General features: G+C 45.2%; 2 protein-coding genes across 3 annotated transcripts in view; both read right to left on the bottom strand.

The window, feature by feature from the left end:
- The window catches only part of tph2 (tryptophan hydroxylase 2), a 28,707-nt gene extending 26,766 nt beyond the window's left edge, over positions 1 to 1,941 (bottom strand). The window contains exon 1 of one of the 2 annotated variants that reach the window (XM_020703662.2): positions 1,049 to 1,941. In XM_020703662.2, coding sequence (XP_020559321.1) covers positions 1,049 to 1,228 — 180 coding nt within the window. In that variant the 5' untranslated portion in view covers positions 1,229 to 1,941. 2 annotated transcript variants of the gene reach the window in all.
- Positions 1,942 to 2,955: 1,014 nt separating this feature from the next.
- Positions 2,956 to 21,973, bottom strand: tbc1d15 (TBC1 domain family member 15). The gene is made up of 17 exons (XM_004069356.3): positions 21,868 to 21,973; positions 19,319 to 19,414; positions 18,923 to 18,997; positions 15,474 to 15,612; positions 14,531 to 14,738; positions 13,427 to 13,526; positions 13,073 to 13,267; positions 12,120 to 12,248; positions 10,752 to 10,855; positions 10,569 to 10,663; positions 9,448 to 9,564; positions 7,862 to 7,962; positions 7,690 to 7,789; positions 7,517 to 7,614; positions 6,532 to 6,648; positions 6,036 to 6,122; positions 2,956 to 3,572 (listed from the first exon to the last, which is right to left on the bottom strand). Exons 1-17 carry the CDS (start codon positions 21,889 to 21,891, stop codon positions 3,423 to 3,425), a joined length of 1,935 nt encoding a protein of 644 aa, XP_004069404.1. The 5' UTR covers positions 21,892 to 21,973; the 3' UTR covers positions 2,956 to 3,422.
- Between the last annotated feature and the right edge of the window lie 514 nt (positions 21,974 to 22,487).

Genomic DNA, 22,487 nt, shown 5'->3' with positions numbered 1-22,487 from the left:
AATATTCAAGAAAATGTAGAAATAAACTCTGATTTCAGGATATGACGATAAGAGGAGTTAAGGATCAACAGGTGTTTGAATAATTCCAAATACATGAACAAATACAATCATAAATTACAATCAATAAGCTATCGATTTTCTTTACTTGATCTGCAATGTGTAGCAATAATTACTGGTTTATTGTGATCATGTGTTCTAATGATAATTGATGATCATTACATAAAGGTTACCGTTACTGTTTACTGAAATCATGAGTTAATGTTTTCTGAAGATGATCAATCATTACTAAGAACTGGATTTAGTAACTTGAAAACAATTTTTCTGATCAGAACCGGATTACAAAAACTATGTAAAACTTTCAAATGAATTAACTCAGTAGGGGTGGAATTCTATAAACTCGCTTCTTCCCAAGCAATAAATCAAGCTCTACCTGACTTTAGTTAATGATCAGTATATTTAATTAAGCAAATGTGATTTAAGTGTCTTTGTTTTGTTTTAGTTTCTGTTTTTTTATCTATGCATTTCATCATTTCTGTGATTAGTTTGATCAATCTGTGTACTTTCATTATTGCTTTGACTACAGTGCTCAAAAATCAATCAATCAATCAATCAATCAATCAATCAATCAATCAATCAATCAAGTTGTATGTTCAAATCTTTAAATAGACTTCAGTGGATCACTCAGCTCAAAAAAATTGAACTAGTTTTTTCTCTCCCCCTCCCTTTTATTTATTATAATTATTTGTTTTTCTCTAATGTCACTGATGTGGGACTGTATCACATTTCATTGTACTCTGGACAAAGTAACACTGTGCAATGACAATAGAGATTTATCTTATCTTAAAAACACAGGAGACACAGATGGAAAGGAAGCTGAGCAACCTGAAGCTTCGTTTTCATCTGCCCCCATCCTCAACACGTAGCTGCAGGTTCTACCACATCTTTACAGAACCGCATCATGAAAGGATGACAGGCAGCAGCACACCCCGTGAGGAGGTGTGGGATCAGGACAGAACCAGAGGAGGAGGATGGAGCGACCTTCTCTTACCATCTGCCCGCCAGTGTGCTTCTGTTGCGGCAGGTTCTGGTTCCGGTGATCAAACATGGCTGAGTCCAGTGAAAGTCCCCTCCTGGACCAGTACCTGCTAGAGAACATCATCATGGCCGGCTGCATTCGGGGGGGCGGTGGTTCTGGCCCGCCATCCTTCATCACATGGCCTGAAGCCATGGGGAACCAGTGGGTGTAGGAGTACCAGGGCTCCAGTGTGCCGTTCTGCTGCTGCTTCTGCGATGCGGGTGAGCGCCGACCCGCCTCCACATAAATACCTGAGGGAGGGGGATGCTCCTCCCATTTGTTCCTCTCTATGAGTTGTGGTGCTCATTTTGCCAGCTAGGGAGGGTGGGGCCCACTCTGTAGAGAGTCGGATGTGGCAGACAGGATACAGACTCAGCTTGGAACCAGAATCTGGAGTCCATGTGGGTTGAGTCCGGGTTGAAGAGCTGAAGGGACAGGACAGACAGACTTGTCTGTGGTCTCAGTCTATAAACCAACCGAGTTCTGGTTCTTCTGGACCTTGAGCGGTGGTACAGTAAAGTTCAAGTTCACTGTAATCCTCAGGTCCAAACATCAGTAGGATCTTCTGGTGCCTAAGATGACCATTCAACAACCAGAACCCCAAGTTCAGGTACGGTCTTAAACCAGGACAGAAGAGGTCCAAATATCTGTCCAAGCACAGAACCATCTGGACTGGTCCCGAGTCGTCTGAGTGATCCAAAGCTGCCGAAGACCTTCCTGGAGATTGGAGAGAAGCAGATCCTGAAGATCCATTCATGACTGAAGCGTCTCAGCAGGTCCACTCTACATCAGTTCTGCACGTTTGTGCAGTTTTACGTACTTAGACCTAAACCGGGTCAGTGCTGACCCGACTGAGTTTCATAGAAATAGATGGGACCATCTTCCACCTCCTTTCTGCCTCTGGTCCCGTCCAGACTCCAGTTCTGACAGTTTGGGTCAGAACCTAAGTACTGCGAGCTGGACTGCTTGAGCATGTAGCAGTTCTGTTCTGATCTCTCGTGTCCAAAAAGGACCTTTCAGCAGATGTTTGGAGCTCCAGTTTTGTCCTTGTCTGAGCCTCTTCCTCCTCAGCGAGGATGAGGAGCGCAGCTCGCCTGCTCTGAAGGTGAGGAGCTGATAAGAAGCAGCAGCCAATTTCCTGCCAGACAGGAAATGAAAGCAAGAGCTTTGTTGTGGATGTGATGCAGCTTTATGAGCAGATGGCAGAAGATACCCTCCTCTTCCTCTGTCTTCAGCTTAACGCCTGTGAGGAGGAAGAGGGGACGTCCATCACTCACATGAAAGCAGCTGACATTTGCAGCAGCCGGCACATTTCAAAAATGAAAGAGGGTGCTCCTTCCTGGAGTCAGAACCATTGCCGTACCTCAGCATCTTCATCACCGGGTCGAATGGGGCCGGCTTATTTCTCTGCATAAAGAAGAACAAACTGATCTGGACCGTCCTGCAGGCAGAGCGGACAAACAACTCACTGTTCTGTTCTGGTGCTTTATTATCTGATGTCCCACGAAGGAGATCATTCTGGTCATATATCTCATACAGAGCTGCATGAACTGGTTCTGCAGCACCAGACTCCAAGGCCATTCCTCGTCCTCCAAATCAACCCTGAAGGTCTGTGAGCACCACTACAACCAGGATCCCTCAGAACCAGAGGAAGATTCTGGTTTAGTGTTTCCCAAGGAGGAGATCAGTCAAGCTGATTTGATGATGTCATCAGAGGGCAGACAGCAGCAGCCAATCACTGAGTCTAGGTCAGGTTCTGATCACAACCTCCTGCCATCTGATGACAACACACAGCCATAAACCCGTGCATCCTGCCCTGTTCCCACTCAGGCTCCGCCCCCACGACAGGTGAGAAACGTCTGAAATGAGTGAACTCGAGCTGAAGAAAACATTGGTCTTTTATTACATAGTTACATTTGACAGATCTGTTCTGACCCACTGGATCAGTTTAGAACCAGAACTCTGTTCCAATCAGAACTCCGAGGGTGGAGACTGCCGGGCTCCTTCTGGTGTTTAACTCATCTGCCAATCAGGCAGCACATGTTGACCCGATCCAGCAGGAGGTCTGATCCAGAACCAGCTGACTGCACACGGTGCCGGCTTTCTTCAGGGTAGCCTGCCAGCCTGTGAGTCGGGCAGCTCCTGAACTGGGCCCTCTGGCTCTGACTGGCTGCAGAGGTACGTCGTGTCAGAAAGCACTTCCTGTTCCTGTCCAACTTGTAGAGTTTTTATAAAATATGGCCAAAAAAATCCAGCAGCTGGACAGATGTGCAGCAATTTACAAAAATAGGATTTTCATTCAGCTCCCCTCCTCCTCCCCCCAAGGACGACGCCAGCTCGTGGGACGTCACTGTGACGAGTGTCCTGTGTGTCCATTGGAACAGGCTTCCCGCCGGTCAGCCGGCCGATGGGCCACGGCGGAGCCAGAATCTGAGCTGTCGGACTCTCTGCACTGCTCCTGAAGACCAAGGATGGTGTTGACAGAACGAGGTAGGTCCTGAGGAGAAGAACCAGGTCAGACTCGCACACACATGCACGCATAGGTACACAAAGACACGCGCATGCACGCACAGACACGCGCATGCACGCACAGACACACGCATGTAAGCACAGACACAAGCATGTACACACAGACACACGCATGCACGCACAGACACATGCATGCACGCACAGACACACGCATGCACGCACAGACACACGCATGCACGCACAGACACACGCATGCACGCACAGACACACGCATGCACGCACAGACACACGCATGTAAGCACAGACACATGCATGCACGCACAGACACACACAGGCACGCACAGACAGACGCATGTAAGCACAGACACAAGCATGTACACACAGACACATGCATGCACGCACAGACACACGCATGCACGCACAGACACACGCATGTAAGCACAGACACATGCATGCACGCACAGACACACACAGGCACGCACAGACACACGCATGTAAGCACAGACACAAGCATGTACACACAGACACACGCATGCACGCACAGACACATGCATGCACGCACAGACACACGCATGCACGCGCAGACACACGCATGTAAGCACAGACACACGCATGCACGCACAGACACACACAGGCACGCACAGACACACGCATGTAAGCACAGACACAAGCATGTACACACAGACACATGCATGCACGCACAGACACACACAGGCACGCACAGACACATGCATGCACGCACAGACACACACAGGCACGCACAGACACACGCATGTAAGCACAGACGCATGCATGCACGCACAGACACACACAGGCACGCACAGACACATGCATGCACGCACAGACACACACAGGCACGCACAGACACACGCATGCACGCACAGACACACGCATGTAAGCACAGACACAAGCATGTACACACAGACACACGCATGCACGCACAGACACATGCATGCACGCACAGACACACGCATGTAAGCACAGACACACGCATGCACGCACAGACACACACAGGCACGCACAGACACACGCATGTAAGCACAGACACAAGCATGTACACACAGACACATGCATGCACGCACAGACACACGCATGCACGCACAGACACACGCATGCACGCACAGACACACGCATGTAAGCACAGACACAAGCATGTACACACAGACACACGCATGCACGCACAGACACATGCATGCACGCACAGACACACGCATGCACGCACAGACACACGCATGTAAGCACAGACACACGCATGCACGCACAGACACACACAGGCACGCACAGACACACGCATGCACGCACAGACACACGCATGCACGCACAGACACACGCATGCACGCACAGACACACGCATGTAAGCACAGACACAAGCATGTACACACAGACACATGCATGCACGCACAGACACATGCATGCACGCACAGACACACGCATGTAAGCACAGACACAAGCATGTACACACAGACACATGCATGCACGCACAGACACTTGCATGCACGCACAGACACATGCATGCACGCACAGACACATGCATGCACGCACAGACACACGCATGCACGCACAGACACACGCATGCACGCACAGACACACGCATGCACGCACAGACACACGCATGTAAGCACAGACACAAGCATGTACACACAGACACACGCATGCACGCACAGACACATGCATGCACGCACAGACACACGCATGCACGCACAGACACACGCATGTAAGCACAGACGCAAGCATGTACACACAGACACACGCATGCACGCACAGACACATGCATGCACGCACAGACACACGCATGCACGCACAGACACACGCATGTAAGCACAGACACAAGCATGTACACACAGACACATGCATGCACGCACAGACACATGCATGCACGCACAGACACACGCATGTAAGCACAGACACACGCATGTAAGCACAGACACAAGCATGTACACACAGACACATGCATGCACGCACAGACACACGCATGCACGCACAGACACACGCATGTAAGCACAGACACAAGCATGTACACACAGACACATGCATGCACGCACAGACACACGCATGTAAGCACAGACACACGCATGCACGCACAGACACACACAGGCACGCATACACACACACAGGCCCGCACAGACACAAGCATGTACACACAGACACATGCATGCACGCACAGACACAAGCATGTACACACAGACACATGCATGCACGCACAGACACACGCATGCACGCACAGACACAAGCATGTACACACAGACACATGCATGCACGCACAGACACACGCATGCACGCACAGACACACGCATGTAAGCACAGACACATGCATGCACGCACAGTTACACACAGGCACGCACAGACACACGCATGTAAGCACAGACACAAGCATGTACACACAGACACACGCATGCACGCACAGACACACGCATGCACGCACAGACACACGCATGCACGCACAGGCACACGTATGCATGCACAGACACAGGCATGCAGGTGCCAGGCTCACCTTGCAGCTCTTCATCTGCAGGAAGAGTCCTTCCGCCTTCTGCAGAATCTCCTCAATGTCCAGCTTCATGGAGAGCTCATTGATGTGCTGAAACAAACACGTGCACACATTAATGACTCGTGCATGGATGTCACAGGTGGTCCGGATGTGACCAATAGATTTTTCAGCTCAGACGTTCATGGATCTTTTGGTCTGCAGGTGGATGCATCAGAAATGAGTGGAGCAGGGAGACTTGGGCCTGCCGGTTGTAGTTTGTGCATAACAGCAAGAAGCTTTTTCTAACTGCTTTTTTTGTCTGCTTCTGATTCACTATGATTTAAAAGAAATACTCAGAAGTGCACTTTTAAGCGTAGCTTTCTTTATACGTGTCCACCATCATGAGAAAAATGCCACAAAAACATCATTTTCATGGGAGTGTGTCTTTCACTCCTTGCTTGCTTCTTAATCCTGACTCCTAACCTTCTGACCTACTTGGAGGCCTTCAGGCTGGACTCACCTTCAGAATCTCGTTGAAGCCAAAGTTCTCCTCCATGATCTTCTGTTTTTCTGAATCCAGGATGGCACAGCACACCAGCAGGTGAAAGTTCTGGCAGGGAAGCCCGGTCCACAACACCTGAGTGAGAGCAGAGAGCAGACGGCATGTCAGACCTCAGGAGGATCCGAGCCCTGATCCATCAAGTTCTGTATCTTCTAAAAACCGTCATTAAACACAGCTATACACAACAATCCATGCTCAACAATAACAAGCACCCAGAGTGAGTCACAGCTTGGAGACCGCAAAGGTTCGCCTGGACAACAATCTCACTGATGCTGTGAGTGTTTGATATTTAGTTTGATACACAGCTGAAGATATAGACAACAATGACTCTGAATAAATGAATACTTGGTATTATTTATACTGTTCATATGGTTTTAATTTAAAACTGCATTCACTGTAAGGTAAAAAATAACTTAACCTAAAACTCTGTTTAAGCTACATTCTTTTTTATTCAACAGAGACTTCAAATATGAAATCCAGAGAATATTTGGGAAGACTTATGAAGATTTATTTATGTTCTATGTAAAGAAATGAAAGGCACTTTACTCATAATTAAGTAACTTTGATTGTAATAGGTTTAAGACCCACTCCAACTACATTTGTATCTATTGTAAAAGTATTCCCACTGGTCATGTCATTATGATGATGCCGTTTTTAGACATAATGAAAATCCTGAAGACTTCACAATTTAAAAAAAGTAATACTCATAAATGAGGTTTTAAACTCGATTTTTGTGTCTATGTCCTCCATCATGACAAAAATGCTACAAGAACATGCTCAAAACACAATTTTCACTGGGGTGGGTCTGTAAAAATGTTGGTCTGGATGGTCGTTCTTTGCCCTCTGAGGTCGACTTATCGTGTCTTTGAGGAGAACTCTTGGGTCATGGTTTGACGATTCTGCACGAGCCGTCCAATTAGAACCTTTTTAGAACCACACTCACCTCCCAGAGCCGCAGAACGTCCTGAAAGCTGAACTCTCTCTTAAAGCGGATAAGCAGCCAGCGAAAGCAGAAGTACAGGTAACCCGACTCCTGAACCTCTGGAGGGGACAAGAACCAACAGTGAGTACGGCCAAACAGCAGAAGCTCCAATCTCCAACATCCACACCAAATACCCAGGTAGTTCCAGAAGGTGGGGTCCAGTAGTCTGAGCAGTGTGCCGAGCTGGATCAGCTGTGTCTTCATGCCCTGCATCTGCTCCTCAAAGTTCTGGTGCTGTGACACACAAGAGGAACCCTCAGCGAGGTTAGTCTACCTTGGCCTGCTGCTGACTCTCACAGAACTCACCATCTGGTCCATGACGGAAACAAAGCACCAGAATGCATCCACCTCATTCTCCATGACATAGAGGATGGGGGAGAGCAGATCGCTCATGCCCTGGACATAACCTGGAGAATGGGCACACAGTTAGAAACGAATGAAGCTCCTGCACCAGGTGACTCACCCCATCTGCCAGCTAAATGTATAACGCCAGAAGGGTGTCCTCAGGCTGGAAAGCGGATCAGGCTTTGAATTATTTTAATGGACTCCTCCATTAACTGCCAGCATATCATGATGGGGAGGCTTGAGTGACTCCGGGGTTTTCATGTTTGGGGTAAATTCTCCTGGGTCTCCTTTGGCTGACAGGTCTCGGGTGACAACCCAGACTTTCCAACAGGGCTCCTACTTGGAGCCCTGTTGGATCACCTCCCCTCCCCATCCATTCACCATCCCAGGTGTCATGTGATTCTGGCAGTGGTCAAAAGCTGCTGCCTTGAAGACCAAATCCATTAGAAATGGGTTCTAACCACTGGGACATGGAACGTCACCTTATTGAGCGGGAAGGACCCCAAGCGTCAACGGAGACACAACGCTTTCAAGAGGAGATGGACCTTTTTCCAGTCTGGACTTGTCCGTACTGAGAAGCACCCCAGTTCAGCTGCCATGTACCCTGATGGGCATATGGGTGAAGTCCCCATGTCTCCAGGACAGAGACAGGTCTCTCACTGTGGTGTTGGCTTATGGGCCAAACCCAAGCTTCTCAGAGTCTCTAGGAAATGTACCAAAAAGTGCTTTGAAGGGGACTTCAGTGTTCTACTGAGAGACATCACCAGACACATGGGCAATGACAGCAATAGCTGGAGGGGCGTGATCAAGAAGAATGGTTTGCCTGATCTGAACCAGAGTGGTGCTTTGTTATTAGACTTCTGTGTCAGTCACAGTTAGTCCATAATGAACACTATGTTTGAGCACGACCAGGACATCTATATTGTGATGATGTTGTTCTGGTGGTTTCTGTAAAACCAGCTCTTTCAGTGTGTTCTGGGACAGTTTACCGCCAAGTTCGAAACAACTGAAGCAGGAATTAGCACTTAAAAGTTGGATGCCATGGTTCTCGATCAGAATGAGGGTGCACCCTCTTTGGGTAGGCAGACAGAGAGTTTTAGTATCTGGGATCTTGCTCACAGGTGAAGGATCGAGCTTTGGATCGATAGGTGTAGCGGCTGCAGTGAAGCTGATCCATCACTAATAAGACCAGATCTTGCGCTGGAGGGACTTTGTTGATTGGCTGGTCTGGGAGGACCATGTGGTTCTCCCAAAAAACTGGAAGAAGTTCCTGTGGGGAGGGAGGTCCTCGGATCTCTGCTTAGACTGCTGCTCCTCTGGATTACAGGTAGAAGATTCAATCGGCAGTATTCAGATTTACTTCTGGTTCACGCTGCTTTTTATTGGATCGTGGAGATTTACATGAGAAGTTCCTCCTCATGCTGAATTCCACTGTTGGTCTAAAGGTTTATAACGTGGGGGTCACTCAGTGGTCTCCTCATTCAGAACGGGAATGAATGAGGTTGAAAAACATGAGGTGGGGGCAACAGTCTTCCGCCAGCTCTCACCCAGGTCGAAGTCGTACATGCAGTAGGTCATCAGGATGTCGTGCAGCAGAGCCAGGCCAGGGTTGTCGATCCCTTCGTAGAACCGGTTGGTTCTGTCGGTCCGATTCACATCTTTCTCTGGAAACAGAGACAGATAACCATAAAGAAGCTGCAGCGCCAACAGAACAGGCACAAGACTCAGCAGTCTCCACATTCTCCATCCTCTTTAAATCAAAAAGTACTTAAAGTACTGTGATGTTGACTTAAGATCATCTGATGCTTGGGTTGGGGGCTTCAGTCTCAGAAAGACTGCCCTCTCCAAACTTTTAGACCTTTTAGGAAGTAACGGAGTTCATTTCTGAGCTTGGGTTGTTTTGGTTTTTTTGCGTCTCCCCCAGGACCAGTGTGCTCTAGAACAGCGTTTTTCAACCTTTTTCAAGCCGAGGTACACTTTTTCCTCGACAAAAATCCCGCCGCACACCAGAAACCAAAAATGTAAAAAAAAGAGAAACTCAATCGTCGGTATTGATGTTTAGTTTCTCTACGATCTCACGAAAATTTCTTGTAATGATTGAGAAACAAAAAATGTGAAGATTCAGCTGTTTTCCTTGATGTTGTGATAGTTTTCAATAATAATTTTTAACTAAATTAGTTAAAGATGTGCCCAGGTTTTTGTTTTTCCTTCAAGTTTGAAATTTTATGTAATTTTACGTAAACCTCACAAAAACCAAATAAAATGACATTCTTTCTAAAAGGTAATTAATTTTTCTAAATACTTTTTTATGTTTCTACCAGTTTTTTTTTAATGTGCAGTGTTTAGCGCTCTCGCCACACAGCAAGAAGGCTCAAGTCCCGGTTCAAGTCCCGGCTGGGGGACCTGAACCAGAACACCAATGGAGGACCTTTCTGTGTGGCGTTTGCATGTTCACCTCAGGCATGCGTGGGTTTTATCCGGCTTCCTCCTCCATAAGGAGAAGAGTTCCACAGCAAGCAGAACAAAAAGGTGAACGACAATGAAAAGATTACTGAAGAGACCAGGGGAATGCTAGCGTGAATAGAGCAGATCGACAAAAAGCAGGAGAAACATTGGAAAAGAGGTGGAGGATGAAGATTAGGACACAGACACAGAGCGTCTTCCTCACCAATCAGACTCCTGTAGTCTCTCAACCTGGAGTTTCTCCTCTCCTGCTCCTCACTCACGGACTTCCACTGCAGCTTCATCCTGAAGTACTCGTCTCTGCGGCGGACACAAACAACCACGTTTCCATGGGAACAGCATCTGCTGCAGATGCAGTCAGCTGACAGTGGTAAGGTCACCAGTATACGTTTTGTTCCTCTGCAGGAGCTTCCTCTCCTCCAGCGTGCTGCTCCATGGTGAATATCCCAGCAGACACTTCCACACCTCCTTCCTGACGGCGTGACACAGACCCTGCAGGTCACACAGAGGTCAGACTGAGTGACCCTGCAGGTCACACAGAGGTCAGACTGTGTGACCTGAGGTCAGACTGAGTGACCCTGTAGGTCACACAGAGGTCAGACTGAGTGACCCTGCAGTTCACACAGAGGTCAGACTGAGTGACTCTGCAGGTCACACAGAGGTCAAACTGAGTGACTCTGCAGGTCACACAGAGGTCAGACTGAGTGACCCTGCAGGTCACACAGAGGTCAGACTGAGTGACTCTGCAGGTCACACAGAGGTCAAACTGAGTGACTCTGCAGGTCACACAGAGGTCAGACTGAGTGACTCTGCAGGTCACACAGAGGTCAGACTGAGTGACTCTGCAGGTCACACAGAGGTCAGACTGAGTGACTCTGCAGGTCACACAGAGGTCAGACTGAGTGACTCTGCAGGTCACACAAAGGTCAAACTGAGTGACCCTGCAGGTCACACAGAGGTCAGACTGAGTGACTCTGCAGGTCACACAGAGGTCAGACTGAGTGACCCTGCAGGTCACACAAAGGTCAAACTGAGTGACCCTGCAGGTCACACAGAGGTCAGACTGAGTGACCCTGCAGGTCACACAGAGGTCAGACTGTGTGACCTGAGGTCAGACTGAGTGACCCTGTAGGTCACACAGAGGTCAGACTGAGTGACCCTGCAGGTCACACAAAGGTCAAACTGAGTGACCCTGCAGGTCACACAGAGGTCAGACTGAGTGACCCTGCAGGTCACACAGAGGTCAGACTGTGTGACCTGAGGTCAGACTGAGTGACCCTGTAGGTCACACAGAGGTCAGACTGAGTGACCCTGCAGTTCACACAGAGGTCAGACTGAGTGACTCTGCAGGTCACACAGAGGTCAAACTGAGTGACTCTGCAGGTCACACAGAGGTCAAACTGAGTGACTCTGCAGGTCACACAGAGGTCAGACTGAGTGACTCTGCAGGTCACACAGAGGTCAGACTGAGTGACTCTGCAGGTCACACAGAGGTCAGACTGAGTGATTCTGCAGGTCACACAGAGGTCAAACTGAGTGACTCTGCAGGTCACACAGAGGTCAGACTGAGTGACTCTGCAGGTCACACAGAGGTCAGACTGAGTGACCTGTGCATTTGCATTGCAGTCATACTTTGTGAACCAAAGACATTTGTGAGTCTAAGACTCAGCTCTCCGAGCAGGACTGGGATTGTGTGTTTGGTGTGTATTTTGCTTTGTGTTGTATTTGTTTCAGCGAAATCGGCCGGGAAACTCACTCCTTTGAAGACGGCGTGTTTGACATGTGCAACGTCCAAGACCCGCCCCTCTGCGTCCAGCTGATTGGTCCAGTCTTCTGCACTCAGCGGTTCCCAGCGGCTCACCTGAGGCCGCTGTCCTAGATCGGTCTGACAATGACACAAACGTCACTGCTGCTGACTGTTTGGAGACGTGTCCCTCCCCCAGTATGAAGGGGAAACAAACAGCGGCGTCCCAGAGTGCCTAACACCCGAGTGTGGTAACAAAAACAAAGCACACACTTTCATGACTGCTCAGCTGTCATGTCATTCTGTTCATCAGTGCTTTCTCAGATGAATTTCTAAGACTCCTTGACTTTCAGTGCTGTTTTTTAACAGCACTGAAAGTCAAAAATGGCAGTTTTCGTTGTTCTAATCTCTTCCCGAAAACCTTTTCATCCATTTTAATTGATCAAAGGATTTTTGATTAGGAGTATGCTGTTTTTAGCCAAAATAAAAACACCTGTTGTCTTTCAGAGCAACCCCGCCCCCTTTACCTTTCCTGTTGCTGAGAGATCTCTGTTTACACTCCCTCCCATTAGCTTACAGCCCCTCACAATCCCAGCCTAACATTACTGGTCCAACAAAAACGGCCGCACTATCAGATCTATCCAGCTGTACAGGTCTGATCCAGATTCCAGCTCAGACGAGGAAAACAAAGACGTCCATGGATCTGTCTGTCTGTGAATGGATGCATCAGAATGGAGCAGAGCAGGGAGCGTGTTGAAGCTAAACTACTGAAACCAGTTTAAGTGCATTTGTATTTGAGCCCACAAAGTCATGAAAAAATCTAAATGGGTGTCACTGTCCCTTCTGCATTTGTCTCGACCTCTGACCTGCAGTCTCCATTTAAAGGTGTTCAATCAGCGGTTGTGTTGCCCTCTTCGGAGCCTCCTTTGTGTGTTTCTGCAGACGGGGCCGTGTGCTCCTCTTACCCTGGTGATGACCTCGAAGCCTGGCTCCTCCTGCTGGTTGATCTCCAGGCCAGGGATGACCTCACCCAGCAGTTCTGCCACCTCCTCTGGGGGCCGCTGTTGCTGCTCTTCCGCACCTCGCAGAGCATCATAAATGTAGTTGGTAACTTTGGAGAAGCTGCCAAGCGTGGCCACGTATGGATCTTGCCTAAACTTCTGCAGTATGACGACAGAGCAGAGTTCAGCTTCTGTTATGCAGCAGCTTCAGCCGAAAAAGGTGTACCTAAACCACCGGAGGAAGCCTGATGCACAACGACCCCCCCAGTTCCCCAAACCAAACATTCCCATCAACCCCTGAACCAGCCGGACTCTTACATGAATGACTCCAAGGTTGTCTTCCAGGAGATTCTCAAAGGACTGCGACAAAGCTTTGTTTGGGGTGCTAACCAGCAGACATGAGCCATCATCTGCAGACCTGGGGGGGGGGAGACCATTCAAGCATCAGTGGGGGGGGTCTGTGCGAGGCCTGCATGCGTCACCAGCTGCTGATAAGAACTTTAATAAGATCCGTCGGTGCTGCAGATTCAGCGCCTGAGCATATTAATGAGTTCAGGTTTGCTTTGCAGCAGACATCTGCATCAGCCTGAAGGTCTGCATCCGGACCAGAGTTAACATCAGACTCTGGAACGCATGCTGGACAAGCAGCAGCAGCTTTCTGCATCTCTATAGCTGTTGCGTTCCTCTATTTTGATGAAATTCTCTGAATTCTACTTTTAAGGTGAGAAGCACTTTAGTCAACTCTGAACACTATTATGACACACAGCAATATCAACCATGACATAATGCTTCCCAAAGAACTGAGCTTCTACTTGAGCTGTATTTCGTGAAAATCCGACACTTGAATACTCTCACATGTACTATGACATGAACATGTACTTCTATAAAGAGGTAGAACTAAAGACTGAGCAGTCTGGGAACAGCAGCAGCTGCTGGTCGCTGCTCAGACTGGATTCTGCTTCTTAATACATATTTGAAGCATTGAATTGTATTTTTACTACGAGTGTGAGAGAAACTAAAAAAACTAATGTAAAATAATTAAACCAAAGTAAAAAAAAAAAAACTAAACTAGTATAATACACTAAAGTAAAATCAAGTAAGGTACGATAAAGTAGAGTAAAAAAAAAATAAAGTACACTATAGTGAAGTAACGAAAACTAAAGTAAACTAAGCTGTACCAAAGTAAAATAAATCAAAGTGAACTAAAATAAAGAAAAGAAAATGCACCAAAGTAAAGTAAAGTAAACTAAGGTAGCTAGAGGGAAGTAAAGTAAGCCAAGCTAATCTAAACTAAAAACTAAAATAAAGTAAACCACGGTAAAGTAAAGTAAAGTAAGTCCTGGAGACGTGAGTTGGAGAACTTCCATTTGAGTTATGTGTGAGTTTATCTTTAGAGAGCTGCTGAACCGTGATGGGACTCACTCTGTGAGCAGGGCAAACCTCCTGAGGTTGTCCAGGAACTCTCTACTGCCGCCCTGGTGGAAGTGCAGGGGTGGCAGGGGCGTGGAGGACTCCTTCAGCTGGAGGATGAGGAAGGTCCACCCTTCGTCCTTCACGGTGATGGACCTGAGGTCACTGATGCTGACTGAGAACGCCCAACGGCTCCTCTCATGACTGTGGTTCAGAGAGCCTGACAGACGAGATGCAGGGTTTATGAACTCAATAGTAATGAAAACAGTCACATCAACCGGACACCGGATTCTATGGAAGCATATCCGTTTCATAATTCAAAATAAAAGTCAATACCCAAAATGCTTTTTCATTTTCACAATAAAGCTGCGTCGGTTGAGTCAAAAAAATAAAAACATAAATCTATCCGCAAAACCGTTTTTTCTTCTTCAACACTGCTTATTCTGTCACTTAATTAAAAGGATCAAGAAAATGGTATTTGACATTTCATTTTCAAAAAGTTCTCTGGTAAATATGTAGCATTTTCAATATGAAATGTCTAATTTGACAATTAAAATGGATGAACAGAATTGCTTTTTCATTTTCACAAATAACTGCATCAAATGACTCAAAAATAAAATTAAAAATTAATCCTCCAAAGTGCTTTTTCATTTTCATCTTCTTCAACAATGCTCGTTCTCTGACGTAATTAAAGCGATGAAGCAAAGAGGGGATTGCATTTTCGTTTTCACATGCACCACGTAAAATGTGTAGCAAACGCAGCTTTATTGTGAAAATAAAAACCATTTGGGGTATTGACTTTTATTTTGAATTCTAAGACAGAGGAAAGGTAATGCAGCTGTGGACCTTGTGACACCTGCATGATTCCATTTATACCTCTTTCCCAGCCATCTCAGCAGAACTGGGTCATGAGCCTCTCTTTATCTTTATCTTTTGAAAGAGTTTCAAGTCTCACCGTCTCCGTTGGGGCAGGGCTTCTTCTTGAAGGACACAGCGTTCACCATGTCCCACTCAGTTTCATAACTCTGCTGGCTCTCCAGGTGCTGGTTCCGCTCCTGAGGACTCTGAACCCACTCCACCACTGAGCTGGAATCCTGGAGAACAAAACCAGACTCCATCAGAGCCCTGCAACCGTCACCTTGAAATGAGTGTTGTTTTATGATGGAAGATCTAACACTGTCAAAACAGGGGGGTATTCCAGAAAGCATGTTTAAACTACCGGTTCCAAAAGACCGGATATGAGTTAGCGTAATTATGCTCGACTTGGTAACCCTGGGTGAATGCACGTTCACGGCAAGTACATTCTTAATGGATCGCTGATTTCCAGAGTCACCATGGAAACACGTGGAGAAAAAAAGACAGCGCTATACTTCAGTGAGACGGAGTCTGACATTTTCATGACGGCGTATGAAGATTATATGCCCATCAAAAAAGTAATACGGCTGCATCAGTAAAAGAAAGAGTTTCTGCTTGGAGAAAAAGAACGGACAAAGTAAACGCAAGAGTTTCTGATCTTATTTCTATTTTCATTGCGACACGTGTATATATATATATATATATATATATATATATATATATATATATATATATATATACACACATATAAATACACACACACCCACAAACACACCCACACACACCTCAGATTTACATATTTATCTAAATGTCAATGTTTTTCCATCTTGATTTATTTTACTTCTTGAACTCATATTTCTAAGTTTGAGGCTGCAGATATACTAATTTTTATAACGATAAAGAAAAGAAACAATATAGATTTCTCCGACTTTATCATTACACCACTCACCAGCAGGGCCGCTAAATGTCCTCATCCTCCTCTCCCTCCCTCTCACTCATGGTGCAGAAAGAATTAAACATAACAGGACAAATAACTGGATAAAACACAGTAAAACAGCTAAACAACTAAACACATTTGGACAAAAACTCACACTTAAACCCAAATCCGTCCAAACAGCCAAAGGGAATGATATCCCAGAATCCCTTGCGGTGCCGCTCTAACAGCAGCACCAAAGTTACACCTACTTAATTGAATTAATTTAAATGAAAGTAAAATAAATTTCTGATAACTACGTGTTATTTTTAAGCTGACTGAACTCAAAATAATTTAATTATCTTAACTGAAGCAAATAATTAATTTAGATCAAAGTAAAAAAGTTTATCTTTCAACATCCATATGTGGTCTTATCACCCTCTCATGGTGGAAAAAGTATTATCTGAGCTTCTTCATCCACTAAATCATCTTCAAATGGACACGCCATGCTGCTTCACCTCTCTGAAAACAAACTAAGCTTCAACTAAACCTGCTCCAGACCAGGTTATGTTCAGAGCATGAGTTGCTATGGCAACTTGACCTACCCTGAAAACATACCTCCATTTCTGGAACCGAAAGCTGAGGTTATCAACTTCCTTAGCCTGAAACTTACTGTGGTAACTAGCATTACCTGCTTCCTGGAATACCCCCCACGATGAGGAAAAACAACCAGCGTTCCAATGCACTAACAGACATTCAGGTATTACTGCCTTAAAGTTTGGGTTAAAATAAATATAAACTTAGCTTTAAGTTTTTTTAAAACTGCTGTTCTTTTAGTTAACATAGTCTACAGCAATGCCAGGAAAAAAATCTATGGATTGATACTCTATTAAAAGAAATGTTAAAAATATCTGTAATAACTGAACTTATTTCTAAAGGTTATCAATATTTTTTTTTTAACATTTTGTTTTTGTTTTCTCATCACAACACAAAACAAACATAACAATTCCCTGAAACAAGTTTGACCGTAAGTCCACATTCAATATAGTGTACAGCAGATAAAACAAAACAATAAAATAAAAAATGCATTCATGCAAGACGTGACAAGCAATTCAGTTAACCATATATTAATACAACCATAAACAAAGGTACAAAGAACAGTCACAACAAATAAAATGTAATCGCGTGCCATCAACGTTCAAAGATTTCTGTTTTTAGTTGAAGGGATGCTGTCATTTTTTCCATCAAATAAACGTGTTTGATTCTTTGTTTCCATTCAGTTACAGAAGGTGATGTTACATTTTTCCAATTTCCTGTTATGTGTTTTTTTTTGCGACCAGTGGTAAAATGCGCATTATATATGTTTGATCAGCATCAAAGTCTTTTGGAAATACACCAAGCAGATACAACAGAGTACTTAAAGGAATGTCATGTTTTACAATAGATTCAATCTCCCTATTAATATCTTTCCAAAATTCACAGATAACTGGGCAATCAAAGAAAATATGTGTATGATCACCAATTTTTCCACATTGCCTCCAGCATAAGGTCTATAAGTTATTTTAAATGTTGTTTTTTTAAAGTTTTGTTTTTATTTGAAGAAGTGATCTTTTGTCAGGTGATTTAAATGTCTAGCTAGATAGCCGGCCTGCATTCTTTAGCACCTCTCCAACTCCTAAACCGTAAAAGATTTGTACGCCCCGGCCTCGCTGAGGGCATGAAGTCGTCTGAGCACCGGGATGAGTGGGTGTTGGAGCAGTGTATGTGTGTGTGTGTGTGTGGGGGGTGATTTAGGGGTGTGTCTTCACAGTGTGGCGTGATGTTTTGAAGCATTGTTCTGTCACACTGATGCATTCATGGACATCGTGGTCAAAGGACAACTATATCTGCGAGACTGGTGGCAAAATGAGTAAATCGACAAACCATTGACTGTTCTAAAGAACTGGACTGAGTGGCTCCTCCCTCTCTAGATCTGAACAGGAAGTACCCGCTGGCTCCAAGAGGCCAAAATCCCATAGACGTCTATAGAAAAATAAACAGCTGTTCCTCAGTCATTCTATTGGTCAGAATAAACATTCTTCATCTGATACCTTTTTTAACATGATCTTGATAATCCTCTTTTTTTGAATATATTTTTATGTTATATAACTTTGCAAGTTATTGAAGTTATAAACTAACCAATCAGATGCTTCAATAAAAAGGAGGTGGTGCCTGGTGGCCCACAGGTCCAATATCCAAAATGTTTGACAGATTTTGTGGTAGTGCAAGTGGTAGGGGTGTGGCCTTCGTCAGTCCTGACGAATAAGAGCGGTTGCCTTATAAATGTTGACTCAGACTGACCAATCACTGCTCACTGATGTCGTCTGGCTCCAACATGGTGGTGTCAGCATCGTGAAAAAATGGCCTATGAATTGACTTCATTTGGCTGGAGCTGGACGTGATGGATGATGTCGGGTATGAGGGTTTTTTTTAACCAGCATGGGTCAGCACTGGACCAGCGTTTCGACCTGCGTAGTGTTATTCTACCTGCTTACCTGCTGGATATTTGTCTGTTTGTGAACAAAACAAAGGCCTGCACATCTAATTCAAGCTTCAAAGCACTTAAGCTCAGTGAGCAGCAAATGGATCAAACAGACCTTTCCAGCACAAAGCATGTTGGATGGATCAACGGCGTCCTCCAGAGGCCTGAACTCCACCACCATCTCGGCATCCTGGAAAGAGAACACGGCTTTGAGGTCATCTGTTATCAGAGAACCTCGCCCCCTGTGGGCGAAAATAGGAAATAAAACGATGATGACAATGTTTTCAAACAAGGCGCAAAAGCTTCAGCCTGAAGTAACGATAGTTGTTGTACATGTTTATTATCATCCTTATCATTATCATGTCTGTCCCCCTTAGAGCCAGCCTCTACACTTTTTGCAGTCAGCCTCCTGTTACCGAGATACCGTCACAGTTACCAGAACCCCCCTCCAAAACACAAAGTAAAACAGCATTTCCATGGCAATGATGCAGCCGACCATCTCATTACTGACCTTGTCAAGGATCCTGAGGGAACCTGAGATCAGAAGATCCTGCTCTCCGTCTTCGGCGCTTGGATGGATGAAAACGCCGTCATGTTCAAAGATCACCTGTGAAAAGTACAGAAACAAGTGTACACGCCTGTGTAAAACTACACAGCAGTATAAAACACCTGTGTAAAACTACACACCAGTATAGCACACCTGTGTAAAACTACACACCAGTATACCACACCTGTGTGAAAACTACACACCAGTATACCACACCTGTGTGAAAACCACACACCAGTATACCACACCTGTGTAAAACTACACACCAGTATAACACCTGTGTAAAAACTACACACTTTAAAAGACACCAGTGTAAATCTACACACTAAAATAACGCACCTGTTTAAAAACTACATACTAGTAACACCTGTGTAAAACTAGACACCAGTATAAAACACCTGTTTGAAAAATACACACTTTAAAAGGCACCTGTGTAAAAGTACATACCAATATACCACACCAGTGTAAATCTACACACTAATATAACAAACCCGTTTAAAAACTACATACTAGTAACATCTGTGTAAAACTACACACCAGTATACCACACCTGTGTAAAACTACACACCAGTATACCACACCTGTGTAAAAATACACACCAGTATAACACACCTGAGTAAAAACTACACTTTAAAAGACACCAGTGTAAATCTACTCACTAAAATAACGCACCTGTTTAAAAACTACATACTAGTAACACCTGTGTAAATCTAGACACCAGTATAAACCACCTGTGTGAAAAATACACACTTTAAAAGGCACCTGTGTAAAAATACATACCAATATACCACACCAGTGTAAATCTACACACTAATACAACACACCTGTTTAAAAACGACATACTAGTAACATCTGTGTAAAAACTACACACTTGTATACCACATCTGTGTAAAAGTACACACCAGTATAACAGCTCTTTGTGAAAACTACCCTTTTATAATGCACAGTCTACGTGAAACTGCACAGCATTATATCTGAGTGAAAACCCTACACTTGTGTATAAAACCACAAAGCTGTGGAACACGCCTCTGTGGAAACTACTGAAGTGTAAATCCTCTTTTCAAAAATACTTAAAGAAAAATATACGTAAAGAGCGTGCTGTCTTTCCTCTCTCCTGAACCGACAGCAATGGAATCAAAACATTTCCAGAGAAAAACTTCCAAATGTGCTGAATAATTCTAAAGAACAAAACATTCACATTTTTGCATAATTACAGTCAGCTCTCAACTTCCTTTCTTTCTGCAATAACAGAAGGTCTAAAAGTGGGCATGTATCGCTGGCAATACTTCACATTTATTTGAGGACTTTAAATCATTTTTGCAACATGTGATGTTAAATAAGGTGTCTCAATAACCCAGTCGGCTGCATGTAGGACTGGCACAAGGGAAATCAGGGGGGTGTCAAGGAGCTTATCCAGTGTGGGTCCTTGGGCCTTTGCCCTGCCACAAGGGGGCCTACTCTGGGTTTCCCTGTGCAGGTCCCTAGCCCTGAGTGCCGTGCCACACCAAATGTGCCAATCAGTGAAAGCGGATTTGCTGTGGCGAGTGGCGACCCCTGAAGGGATATGCCGAAAGGTGAACGAGTTACGTTAAACAAAAACATGCTATTAAATGCAGTTCCTCAGTTCAACAGCTGCTGGCTGCTGACAGGGGAAAGGTTATAGTCGTTGATGAGATCAGACAGAATACTTGTGACTGCCATTTGTGTGTGTAGAGTTTTGTGTTGATGGGCTGTAGTGAGGTCCCATAAATAATTTTCGAAAGACAAAAGTTTGTGATACATTTGCAAAACAACAGCAATTGTTATGCAAAAGGTCACCATTGATGCATTCTGCACTTCTATTTTTGTACAGATGCTAAACATTTGTGTGCTTGCGGTTCATTGTAATGTCCTGCCTGTGCACAACACGCCTCTCAAACTACACAACAGTGGACAGCTGTGTGACAGTTTGTTCTGCAGATGTTCTGTCATCCTGACAGCTGGATCACGTGTTCTGGACCTGAGGAACAGCAGACTCATCAGGGCTGGAACAGAACCAGAATCTGAGCAGTTTGGCGCAGGTGGAGGGAAGAGCGTGCGTGTTCTGCTCTCCCGCGTGACTTTTGGTCCTGATGGCAGTGACACAACGGTTAGTCACTGGTGACGTAAACGGAACGAAGCAGGTTTTAGACGCGCAAACCCAGCGAGCGGCTGACCAGAACAACTAAAGTAGAACTTTAACAAAACTTCACATCGAGTTCCGGTTCGACAGAGCTGGTAGCAGTCACTTCTTTGTACCTTAAACTTTTTAGATCGGGTTTTGTCTGGCGAATCTGGTGTCCGCTGAAAGCTCGGTTCTGTCACTTGCGGGTCTAGGACCGAGGCGGACAGCTGGATCGGGTCTGACAGGAACGCCCACCTACGACGTGACTCCGCCGCGGAAAGCTAACAACACACGGCGGATCCGGAACCCGACTCGCGTAGTGCCAAACGGTGACTCGGGTGCGATCTTGCCCGGTTGTGAGCACGGTTACCTTCGGCGCGAACTCCGCCGCCATGTCGCTGCTCTGTCCTGTGACGAAGAAGCTCACGTGACTGATACGGACCAAAACAACAGCGCCAGATCAGCTTCCGGTTAACAGCACATCAGTTTCCGGTTAAATATGACAACAAAGATTCAAGCAGAATAAAAAAGGACATAACGCAACTCAAACACGTTTTATTTTACTTTAAATTAAGCCTAATTTAAAAAAGACTTCTAGAGAAAAACACAAAATAAAAAAACTAACAAGTCTATTTTTAAAACTATTTTCAAGAATTCTTTTGTCATAGTTTTTGTAGATTTGGTCTCCAGACAAAAAACATTTTGTCAGAACCTACGTGTTTACGTATGTTGTGTATGGAATATATAACATGATGGGTGGAACGTAAAATGTCTTTCAATTATAGAATCAATCAATCAATCAAATTTTATTTATAAAGCATTTTTCATATAAAAGTATAACACAAAGTGCTTTACATTAAAACAAAACAAAATCAATAATATAAAAACAAGCATGAAAATTAAAATAAACAAGCACAAAAATAAATCAATAAAAACACACAACAACCCCCCACTTCTTCCGCCCCCCCCTTACTGATGCGGAAAGACAAT

The sequence above is a fragment of the Oryzias latipes genome, chromosome 6 (assembly GCF_002234675.1).
Source record: "Oryzias latipes chromosome 6, ASM223467v1".
Lineage (NCBI taxonomy): Eukaryota > Metazoa > Chordata > Actinopteri > Beloniformes > Adrianichthyidae > Oryzias > Oryzias latipes.
This window is presented reverse-complemented; position numbering and strand designations above follow the sequence as displayed.

Coding starts and splice junctions, on each gene's coding strand:
- tbc1d15 (XM_004069356.3), bottom strand. CDS start 21,891: ATGGCGGCGGAGTTCGCGCCGAAG. Junction 7,615..7,689: donor CACCTTCTGGAACTACCTGG/GTATTTGGTGTG, acceptor TGTCCCCTCCAG/AGGTTCAGGAGTCGGGTTAC. Junction 6,649..7,516: donor ACGTTCTGCGGCTCTGGGAG/GTGAGTGTGGTT, acceptor GCTCTCACTCAG/GTGTTGTGGACCGGGCTTCC.